At 34.6% G+C, this 12473-nt stretch overlaps 1 protein-coding gene across 1 annotated transcript; it reads right to left on the bottom strand.

Moving 5' to 3' along the window:
- Nucleotides 1-78: 78 nt before the first annotated feature.
- LOC142346690 (uncharacterized) lies at nt 79-8446 on the bottom strand. The gene is made up of 4 exons (XM_075398881.1): nt 8127-8446; nt 5779-5958; nt 5261-5364; nt 79-756 (listed from the first exon to the last, which is right to left on the bottom strand). Exons 1-4 carry the CDS (start codon nt 8281-8283, stop codon nt 271-273), a joined length of 927 nt encoding a protein of 308 aa, XP_075254996.1. The 5' UTR covers nt 8284-8446; the 3' UTR covers nt 79-270.
- Between the last annotated feature and the right edge of the window lie 4027 nt (nt 8447-12473).

Here is a 12473-nt window from a genome sequence, read left to right as displayed (position 1 = left end):
CCATAATCAGTTCACCCGGTGGTATCATCGTAAATATTGTAGAGCCACTTCGAACCTTCCAATAAAAGTGTCATCCCATCAATGCAAAATTGAGTCGAATTCAGGAACTAAGCTTTGTCAATCAAGCTTTGTTTCTGATAGTATATGTTTCAACAAATGTTTACTTATTCCGTCTATCAGAATTTTTAAAATGAGTTTTCTTCAGCTTTTGCATCATATTCAACTATCAGCTGTTTTCATTAGTCAAAATATATTGCCAAGTAGTGGTGATCATTTTCCAGGCGTAGTTTTGTTAAAGTAACTCCTCATTTCGTTTTTCACCACAGTTGGTAACCTTGTGACGTAATCTGATGAAGCTAATTTGTTTGATAATGAGCCGACTCTTGAAGAATTTTTGAATGGTCTCATAGAATTGTTGTAAAGTTGAGTCTGTTTTGCCACTTTAGTATTTTTCAGCCCTTTAGTTTTAAATGACAAAGCTGCGCCAAGTGAGATGGGTATCAAAGTCACGTGATCTTCAAAGTCTGATTCAACTCCAACAGCTCTCGCCTTTGTAATGTGATTGGGTAACCCCACATAGTTATTCGTCATAGCCACTGCTAATGTTGGATTAGTCGTGGGGTACAGTTTTGGGAGCGTAGGCTTCTGATTCATGAAGCCTGATTGTTGAGGTTTTTCTCTAACGTAGGAACGATCCGCAATCGGATTAGAGTCCTTGAGAGAACCGGCCAACGTTTTGTCATATGTGGCGTGTACCTAGAAAAACAGAAATACAATTTCTACCATAGCCGGAAAATTGGCGGAAAAAAGCCGCCTTTGACCCCACTCACCGGCGTTAGGATTGAAACAATTAGAAAAATAAAGAGTAAAACTGACGACGACTACCTACCTTTTTCGAATTGTCAATAATATTTTAATTTCTTTTGCAGTTTCATTAGATTAGATAAATTTGGTGAATTCACTTTTTAAACTGTAGAATAATAAGTTTAACACTAATACTAGCCATCATCATATTCAACGGATTTTTGACAACTTAACGGACCGAGGCTTTCAAGATCCCGGGCTTTATTGGCTTATCCCACTTCTTCTAATTTTTCCTTTGACATTAAACCCATTCGCGTAAAAATTGCTTAACGAATTCTAAAATCCATTTCGTTAAAACAGTGAGTGAGGTAAGTCAGAAATTCAACGTAAAAGTCGTAACTTATTTAAAACGAAAAACGTGATTGAAATGTAAAACAAATTTAAAAATCATGAAAATCATAGGAGGACAAGTTTTGAACTACAAACCAAAGGATTGTCGTTGAATGAATAAAAAAATAGACCAAGAGTGGACTTTGAACGGAATGGAAATAAAATTTGAAAAAAAAAATCTAAAAAAATTTTTTTAAATTGAAATTCAAAATCAAATTGCCGCATAAGAATAGAAAGCAACTGTCGGGAAAACGAGATTAAGTTCAAACAACGTTTCTCATTGTAATTTCAAACAAAACTGAAAAAAATCACACCACAAAACCACTTGCTTTTGTGCTCCAAATACTGTCTGAGCGTTATCCAAAAATCATTACCCAAATTTGACTTCAAAAATCATCAAATTGTATGAAGAAATCTGAAACAAGACAACGCTTCTATACAATTCAATTCCAATAACTCGTAAAAAATGAGCGCACTTAAATAGCAGCTTTAGAGAGGCTCACAGTGGCTATTATGAATCACAAAAACGTTTTAGTTGAAAATAGGAAAACAGAAGAAGAAACTATGCTCCTTGGCACTATACTATCACTTCCTATTTCTTCTCACGATGAGCCTATCTCAAATGCCTTTAAATATTCCACACATTAACCTTTTAAAAGCAAGTAAGGAATGTAGTAAGTGAATTATGATTTGAACAGTTATCACGTAATTAATTGGAACAATACTAACTAAAGATTGAAAAAAAGGATGCCACGCAGATAAAATTGACAGCAACCTAACTTTTTCCCAATTAAACTCTACGGAACTTTGATATCTTAACGCACTAAGCTTTTGATTAAATTCCCGGGTTTTATTGGTTTATGCCATTTCTCTTTATGTCACTTTTTGGCTTTGAACCTATTCGTTTACAAATTGGTGGATGCATTCTAATTTCCATTTTGTTGGGGCAGTAAGTGAGGTCCGTCAGAAATCAAACGCAAAAGTTGTGACTTATTTAAAACAAAAAACGTAATCAAAAGGTTAAAAGAGTTCAAAAAATCATCATGGCAATTTCTGAACTACCAATATAATAATTTGCGTTGACTAAACTGCAAACTAGACCTAGATGGAGTATGAATAAGTTGAGAAAAAAGCATTAATAAAATTCAATAAAAAACGGTAAAAATCATTGTCAAGTTGCCCTGTATGACCATAAAACCCTTATCAAAAAGTGGATTTTAGTATAGACAACGTTTTCTCATTGTATTTTAAAACTAGAGTGAAAAAAATTCACACCACGAAATCACTAGCTATTTTGCTCCAATTCATTTTTTGGCGCAACCAAAAATCATCACTCCAGTTTGACTTCAAAAATCATCCAAATGTATGAAAAAATCTTTAAAAAGGCAACAGCCATTTAAAACTCGGTTTCTATAAGTTGTAAAAAACGGTTTTAAAAGCTTTGAAGGGGATCACAGTGACTATTATTAATCACAAAAATATCTTAGTAGAAATGCAGCCAAAAAAGAGAGACTAGAAACTCCGTACTCGTTGGCATTATACCCTCACCCTCTCATTCTCTCTCACAATAAGCCTATCTGAAGAGCCTTTAAATATCGCTCATTTTGCTATTTTAGAATCGTTCAAAGAATGGGGTTAAGTTATGATTAAAATAAGTGCTAGTTAAATAATTAGACAACTTCTTACTAAGCATTGACACAAAAGATATCACGCAGTTAAATTTAATTAAAAAGACGTCACATTATTGACAAAAACAGTAAAGTTATATGTATGATCGGAAAAACACTTAGAGAAACTTAAAGAAATGTCTGCTAAATTTATACACCCCCCGGGCATTCTTGCAGTTATAAAAATTCTTTAAAAATTTAAACCCATCAAATTGCTTAGTATGACAAAAAACTTATTTTAAAATTTTGGTGGGTAAATCATAAGCTATAACGTAAATGATGAAAACAAATAACAATTAGTTGAGGTAGAGCGTGCACTTGCGTGTTACGATATGTTGCAAAATGTGCACCTTGTCATTTTGTGGTGTTTGTGGATTCTTATGAAGAACAGTGGCAATACTTTGTGGCATCAACTCACTTTAATTTCTTGTTTTTGACCGTGTCAATAATTGGTACGTTAGATGCTGTGAAACAACACAACAAAAACCTGAACGTTGTGACTCAATTTGACGGATAGCTTAGCATGACACTTTAATTACTTTGGCTATTAAATTTCAACACAAAATATGATGAAAAACCCTTCCATTAGTTACCTACTCTTTTTTAAAAAGAATTTGTTGTTCAATTAGCTCAGACCAAGTTCAGAAAGTAAGGTTTTTTAAGAGCCATTATTTGGATAGCTGAAAATTGACCATTTGTCTTATTAATCCAAAATAAATAAAGCAAGGGACTTTTTGGTAATAAACCACCAGGGAAGCTTTTCCTTTTATTCCAAATGAGGAGTTTTTTTCAGACTTTTATAATTAGATGCTTTAATCCTGGACGAAAACTTTAAATGCGCAACATTGAAGATGAGCGTGGATCAATGTCATTATATTTTTACACTTGATCAAAAACATGCAACGTAGATCAGAATGAAAAAAATATTTCCAGATTATAAGCTTATTGGAAGTAGTTTTCTCTACCAACGCTGTTTGTCCAAGTATGAACAACTCCAAGACTGCCACTCTGCAAATGACAAATATTTGTGAGGGCGTTTTGTCACTCACCGTGCGTCAGTTTATTCTGCTTCATAGCAACTTATACCGTAAAAACAAAACTGCTCTCTTATACGCCAAGATGAGTGGATCTATAGAAATAGGGTGTTCAGGTCTAGTTCCTAACATATAGTTGGAGAATGTGATGAAGAACGAAAAATTGCCCAAGTTCGTTATTGATTATACAGATTAACTAATTCCGGCATTTATTAAAGTAGTGCAACTACATTCACTGACCTTATGTCGTCATTTCAGCTATGTACTGCTAATCAAACTTGCAGTGAAAATTATGTGGCAAAATGCTAGTGTGAGAGAATCTAACAAAGCGGATTTCAAGATGTTTCATTGATCAAAGAAAACAGGACGTTGAAATGCAGGACAACTTGCTGATATTATCCTTATTTTTGAAAGCACTTTAAAATCCAGATTTGAAGAAGACTCTTCAAATCTGGATTTTAAAGTGAAATAACTGGAATTTCCGCTTTTAAAACTTTTATATCGCGGAAGAATTTTTCATGTTTGCAAATTTTTGCTGCAAAAACCCGACTGGCAGCAATGAAAAATCTGGTGTCTTATTAATGATGCAGGTTATCAAATAATTTGGGAAATTTCGTATTAAAAAATCATCAAGTTTTCAATTAGTCTTTCTACGGATTGAAGAACTGATATTGTTCAGTTTCCGGTAATTTTACATTGAATACCTAATCACTGATTTGATTGATTGATTGATTTGAATTCCAATGATTTGAATGGATGGCAACAGATACAAAAAATTTTACTGAACATTGTTTCAATGTACCATTTTGGACATCATACAAGTCAAAAAATTCTTAAAGAGCTGCCCAGAAAACTACATAAACGTGCAATACCTAACAATAATAACCAAAATTGTCTTTTTAATCCAAATAATTCGTTCTTAGATTAGTTCGAATTGAAAACACTTCATGCTCAGCTACTGGTTTTCGCAAGCTAATTGGCACGGAAATTTTTTTTGGCAAGGTAATTGAACCTTTTTTATAACTGAAAATCTCAAGAACCTTTTGTGAGTCCGTTTTTTTTAAAATTTTTTGTACTGTCGACTTAGAGAATGAGCGTGAGTGCGACCGGCTTGTTATTGGCAACTTGGATAAAATCTAAGGGGCAAAATATAAATAAAAAACAAAGCTCATTGTTTAACTTGAAAGGATAACATACATGGTCTGCTCTCTCTTTTAAAAAAACCGTCTTTAAAATGCCTTTTTGTTGGCAATAAACAGATTTCAGTTTAATTTTTGTTGCACAACCATAAGCTAAATTGCCATACCATATTATTGGTTAGGCATAGCTTTTATACATTTGAATTAAAAGGCTGTCAGAAGTTACCTCTTTGTTCAGGTCGTACAGTCTTTCTTTGATTAGAACAATGTAGTTTACGAGTTTTTCTGTCTCTTTAATCATTTCTTTGTCCAAGTGAGCTGACAATGGAGCTAAAAAGAAATATACATTGATCTATGTGTAGCGATGCAGGTTCTTTCATATTCAGGCACTCAGTTTCGGGGCTTACAATAACATAAAAGGATATCCAAGCAATCAAAAAATATTGTCCAAATTATTTTGTTTTCTCAAGTCCTCCAATTAAAAAATGCATCAGGCGACGATTTCTCTCACTGCGATCTGAAATCAAAACTTCACAGAACTTAAATGACAGATTTTTAAATGGATGAAAATCATGGAACATTTCTGTGTCGGTATCGTCGTTTTTGTTCTGTATTTAACACAAGAGAAATTCGTCGTTTTTTAACGTTTTTTAACATCGTCGTTTTTTAACGTAAGAGAGATTTGGCATTGTATTTTTTTAAAGATAGAGTGATTCGGTTAGTAATTCGATTAAAAATTATTACCTGAACCATCTGCGTTTCTTGCCTGCGAAACATGGCGTGGTTGCTCGTTATGAATAATCTTTTTAGGCAGACGGATTCTCTGTACTAATTTGATACTGTGTTGTCCAATTACTCCCCGTCCAGCCCCCAGACCCTCTCTGGGTTTCCGGTGAATCTCGTCAGTTTTACTGTCTCTAAAAACTGCAGCAAAATTTCTTTTTGCTTTTTCGATTAACCGCTACCGCCTAACGGAAAAACAGAATGCACATATTGCAAACAATCTACTAACCTTGTGTGAATTGTAATCTCAAGAGACTGCGGTTGACTTTGGTTTTAGGGGGAGGGAAGAATAAAGATATGGGGGGGGGGGGTAGTCAGTGAGGAAATGGCGGCGGGAAGTGAAGTGATGATAAAAATTGATTAAAGAGAATTGATAAAAGTGGGGAAAGGGGGGGGGGGGGGGGTAAATTGGGTGGGCTTTGGGTACAAAAACTTTTCAAAATTGATCTCCTAATTGTGAAATCACATCTCTTTGGAAGTTTTTGTAAACCCTATACTATAGCAAAGCTCTAAGAAGCACTAAACGAAACCTGATGAGCTTGGGCTGAACTCATCGGTTACTAGACCCTAATTGAAGTCACTGAGAACTGTTGGCTTTGACTGGTAACCACGTAGCGGTTCAAGAAATTTATGGACGTAAATTCCAGCTATGAGTGTGGCAACTGGCATTTAAACTTTAAGCATTGCACGCTCAAGTTGAATTTTTAATTTTTTTTCTCATCACAAGAAAGTCAAGTGGCCAGATAAAAAATGGCAAAAATGCATTAAAGACCGGCTGTACTCAAATAGCTATTACAATTTCTAATCGGGACAATTTGAAAATTCGGGACCCTTTTTGTCAAACCGTTACAAATTATTTTCGCGTGTTTTTATTGGTAGATATTGAAGTAATCTCACTTGTCACAAAAAACAATGAGGCAGAAGATCCCATCTTTAAAATTCATTTTCGAAAACTGACAAAAATTGTATGACGTTACGTCAACAGAATCAATTTTGCCCTTACAGGGCTATTGTATTTCACCTACCAAAGTCTTGCATTTTGCTTTCAAAAAAAGACCATTCAAATTTTGCATTTGCAAAATCCACTTACTCTCTGGTTTTGCATTCAAAACTTCGAAGTTCCAAATTTGAATTTTGTGTAAATTGCTGAACTCATTTACCAGATGGCGTAGAATTCAAAACCTAAACTGAGCATAAGTGAAATCCGATTTCAAAGACTCTCTCCTATGTTTTAAGACTTTAAAAGGGAGAAATTTATTAATCTTGTTTAATTTACTCACCTATTAATTGTGCCGATTCGACCCTGGTATCGTTACGGCTTGTGGGTGTATACCCAGGGAGAAAATTGTGCCTCAGGTTTCCGAATGTGTTTGGTGCTAAAGTATTCCTAGAACTTAACACTTCAGAACAATGTTTTGCAGAAGAAGGCTTGAGGTTTACCATCGTTGACAAAGTAAACCCTTAAATTTCCAAATTTACCTCTTTACCCTCAATTTTGTATGATAAACTTCGCAATTGCTTCTCATCAGCTTTGGTGAATTGTACACTAAGAGACTAGTATAATCCGCTCCGGGCTATACCTGTTTATCCCGTTCTCGAGGACAAAAAGTTGAAAGCGTCAGACGGAAACTCGACCAATCGGAAAATTGCATAAAAAGACCGCATGACTAATATAATTGCTACAAATTTCGTTTGAGAGCAATTAAAGAAATTCGTTTTAAACCCTTGTTTACAAATATGTTTCCAAAACGCAGAGCAAAATTTTTTTCTTAGCCGTTCACTTTTGTCATTGAGAGAAGTTCATTGAAAAGCAGCTTGATAAAAAAATGGACTCATTCATCCGGAAAAAGTGCTTGCGTCTGTTTCAGATCTACCAAAATTAGTTCTTAATAGCCCAGAGACAATGGTGACGCATCCTTGTGTGAAACAAAATTTAAAAAAAAAAACATTGTTGAGACACGCAAGATCTTAAAATTCTTGACAATCACAAAAATTGAGGCAAGTGAAGATTTTTTGGAATATCTTGGTAGGCTTTTAATAGATTTCATGCAGAAATGTCAACAAAAACCTCTTGGTTTGTAATGCCTGGATCTTGATTAAACTTAACTAATCAAAATATGGTTTTTCCAAGGCTAGAAAAAAATAGAGAACTAATTAAATTAATCAGTCGAGCAATCGTATTCCTATGGTAGCTAGCATATAGGATTACAGGAATCACTCGCAGGTTTTGTGATCCGATTTCTTGTAACGCTCATTATGGCATGTTCCCCGTAGGCGAGGAGCATGCAATCTTCAGATGAAAAACTTACTAATGTAGTCTCCATAAGGAACTGCTGAGTCTGAGTTGTCAGCACCAGCATCTCTCAGTAGCTCATTTATAACATGGTCTGATTCGGGTGCTCGTTGTCGAAGAAAAGACCCGGTTATAAGAGTTATGGAAGTTGCTGTGAAGAGTAGGCAGGACATGTTAGTCGATACGACACGTTAGGTCTCAAAAGTCGTGGTAGCAAAGTCAAGGAGTCATCTCAGAAGCAGTCGTAAGTCACAAATGGTGTCATAACATTACCGAGTTGGTACCGAGTTGTCGACAATTTTGGAGAGGGCTATAATGAATATTAAAACACTCACGTGCATATTTTAAAATGCCGAAAGTCTGCAGAAGTTAAAATGCCAGAAGTTGCTACTTAGCCAGAAGTTGAATATCGTTGACTTTCGTCATTTTAAAACGTGCGCATTTCGTGTTTTAAGAATGGTTAAGTGACTCTGCAGAAGTCACTTCGAAATTTTGACTTAATATCTCGAACCGCTTCTCGGTTCTCGATAAACGCCAGAAGTTCTCAGTGACTTCAAGCAGAGTCACTTAGCCATTACTTACCACATGGTTATCAGCGTTGAGAGGTTATCGAACTCCAAGGCGAGGCCGAGTTTTTGCGTAAATTCCAGAGGGCTCTAATAACAGTCGGCAATGTTTCTGACAAACATTTGTTGCAATTACAACAGCTGCATAGCTTACACCACTAGTATGTTTCTTAGACTGCACGTTTATTTCGCCCTATGATAAACTCTGGTTGCAATGATTACAGTTTCAAAAGTTATGGATTTCGCCTCGGAGTTCAAAAAACTCTCGATGGCGACCACAATGGTGAGGCGGTCGAAATATGATTCGACAATTATTGTCTGGGGGAACCGTGTAGTAATATTCATTGTTTCCAATTCTAGGAAACAACCGATCGAATAAGTGGCGGAACTTTTCTTTGTTAATAGACCACTTTCCAAGATCCAAGAAATGTCTTCTCGAACTCTAACGTGCTGGAACATCGTAATCTAAAAAACAAACTGTTAGCGTAAATTATGGAACTTTTTAAATGCAAAAAAGAATTGATTAGAAATATTACCATACGCAGTTGTTATCATCCTTTCGAAAAAATTCGAAAAATCAAAGTTTGACAACTTTTTGATGTCAACAACAAAACGTGTGGTGGTATAAATTGTCTTCAATATCTATGTAGTACCAGTTCCAATAAAAAATTTTACTTTTATGACATGACATTGTTGAGCCACTCTTCTATGTTTTAGTACCATTCATCCTGTGCTAACGATTTAAACACAACCGATAAGATATGTATGATACTGCAATACAGTAATTAACTAAGCAACAGTTGTATAATCAATAACGTACAAGAATAACCCTTAGGTCAACTACTACGTATATCAATTTTCACTTTTTTCATCAGCTGTGCTCGAATTTTAGTACAAGTGTTTTGTCGTCCTATATCGAAACCAATTGCCAGATAAAATTTACTTATTCTGTGGAAAGATTCATTTAGTGCGCAACCTGAAACATATTGGTAAATTCATCCGCAGCAAACCACTCGAACTGCTAAAAAAAAATCCAGGTAGAAAATTTGTTTTTCAAAAAGTAAGAAAATATTTTGAAATTATAAGAAACAATCGCAAAGTTAGAGCTTGCATGTGTGATTTTTTGATGTACCCAAAGAAGTTAAAGTTAGGTAAACGATGGCAATAACAATGGTAAGGTGGTTGAAATATTATTCAACAATTATTATCGGAGGGAACCGTGTAGTAATATTCATTGTTACCAATTCTAGGAAACAACCAATCGAAGTAGTGGTGGAACGTTTCTTTGATAATGGACGACTATCCAACAACTGTTTTCGCACACTTCAACGTGCTGGAACATCGTACTCTAATAAACAAACTGTTGGCGTAAATTATGAAACTTTTTAACAGCAAAAAGACTTGATTAGAAATATTACCATACGCAATTGTTATCATCCTTTCGAAAAAATTCGAAAATTCAAAGTTTGACAATTTTTTTATGCCAACAGCAAAACGTGTGGTGGCATTAATTGTCTTCAATGTTTATGTGGTACCAGTTCCAATAAAAAAATTTAATTTAATTACATAACATTGTTGAGCCACTTTTCTATGTTTCAGTAGCATTCATCCTGTGCTAATGATTTATAAACAACCGATAAGATATGTTTGACACTGCAATAAAAATGTTACCCAAGCAACAGTTGTATACTTAATAATGCACAAGAATAATTTCTAGGTCACCTAATACATATATCATTTCTCAATTTTTTCAACAACTGTGCTCGAATTTTAGTACAAGTGTTTTGTCGTCCTATATCGAACCCAATTGCCAGATAAAATATACTTACTGTAAGGAAAGATTCATTTAGTGCGCAACCTGAAGCATATGGGGAAATTCATCCGCAGCAAACCACTCGAATTGCTCATGAAAGAAATCAATGTAGAAAACTTTGTTTTTCAGAAAGTAAGACAATTTATTTAAATATAAAAGAAACATTCGCAAACATAGAGGTTGCATGTATTATTCCTTGATGTGCCCGGAAAAGTTAAAGTTGGGTAAACGATGGCAATAACAATGGTGAGGTGGTTGAAATTTGATTCGACAATTATTGTCTGAGGGAACCGTGTAGTAATATTCATTGTTACCAATTCTAGGAAACAGCCGATCGAAATAGTGGCGGACATTTTCTTTGTTTGTTGACAACTTTCCAACAACTAACGTTTTGCACTTTAACGTGCTGGGACATCGTACTCTAATAAACAAACTGAACAAACGGTTGACGTAATTTACTGAACTTTTTAACTGCAAAAAGAGATGGTTAGAAATATTATCACACACAGTTGTTATCATGCTTCCAAAAAGTTCCAAAAATCAAAGTTTGACAACTTTTCGACGGCGACAGCAAAACGTGTGCTGGTATTAATTGTCTCCACTATATATGTTGTACAAATCCATAAAAAAATTTTCCTATAATTACATAACATTGTTGAGCCACTCTCCCTTATTTTAGTAGCTTTCATCCTGTGCTGACAATTTATATACAACCGATAAGATATGTATGACACTGCAATACAGTAATTAACTAAGCAACAATTTTATACATTTTAACGTACAAGAATAACTTCTTGTCACGTATTACGTATATCAATTTTCATTTTTTCAATAACTCTGCTCGACTTTTAGTACAAGTGTTTTGTCGTCCTATATCGGACCAAATTTCCAGATAAAATTTACTGATCGTTTGGAAAAATTCAATTGATGCGCAATCTGAAACATATGGACAAATTCATCCGCAGCAAACCACTCGAACCGATCATAAAAGAAATCCTTGTAGAAACTTTGTTTTTCAAAAAGTAAGAAAAGTATTTTGAATGTAAAAGAAACATTCGCAAAGTTAGAGCTTGCATGTATGAGTTCATGGATGTACCCGGAAATGTTGAAAATAGTTAAATCCGTCCCTAAATGACGCCATTCAATAAAAGTAGTATTCTACTTTTTTGACCCCCCAAAAAATTTCAATTATGAGATTTTTCAACTATATGCGTGAACACAGTTTCAAGAGCGGCCTCCTCTGGTACTCAGAAGCCCAATGAGAAGTCACTCGCACACCAAAGCCTTGTAGAGCGATGTTCTAGTGTTTGTGTGTCAGAAATATTGTATGTTTCAAACTTGAAAATCACCAAAATAAAGAATAATCCATTCCTGGTACATTATTTTATTACAAGAACACAAAAATACTCAGACCTGCTTCTTCCACTCAACTCACAGCAAGTTGCCTAAAATGCAGTTTTTTTCTGGTTTTAGCGTCTCAATGCTCTTATGTTTCTGCAAGAGGTCATGTAGGTCAACTTGATTGATGGATTGCACATTTTTTTCAGAGTAAAGCAAAAATCGAAAGCAAAATATTGAGTGAGAGACAAAAAAGACGCGCGTTTTTTTTTCATGGACAGGAGAACAGTTTCAAAAAACACGCAAAACCTAAGCACGTTAAACAATTGATAACTTTTGCCATTTCAGATTCGAAAAATTGATGGTCACCTCAAGCATAAGTAAATGGCACTTCTCTGAAGAAAATTGGCAACAACAAGCTCTCATGAATCCTAAGTTCAAATAATCAATAAAATAAATGCAGTCTTTTTAAATAACATGGAATAGAATTTCACTTCTTTAGTTCCTTTATTATGTTTTATTCAATTGTGATAACCTCTATCTCCCAAAACTGTACAATTAATCAATTACAGGGACCGCTAAAATTGTCAATAATTTAGCTTTAAATTAATTAATGTTCGATTTTTTAGTGATAGAACTCAACAAC

Source organism: Convolutriloba macropyga, chromosome 1 (assembly GCF_964194025.1).
Source record: "Convolutriloba macropyga chromosome 1, txConMacr16.3, whole genome shotgun sequence".
Classification (NCBI taxonomy): domain Eukaryota; kingdom Metazoa; phylum Xenacoelomorpha; order Acoela; family Convolutidae; genus Convolutriloba; species Convolutriloba macropyga.
This window is presented reverse-complemented; position numbering and strand designations above follow the sequence as displayed.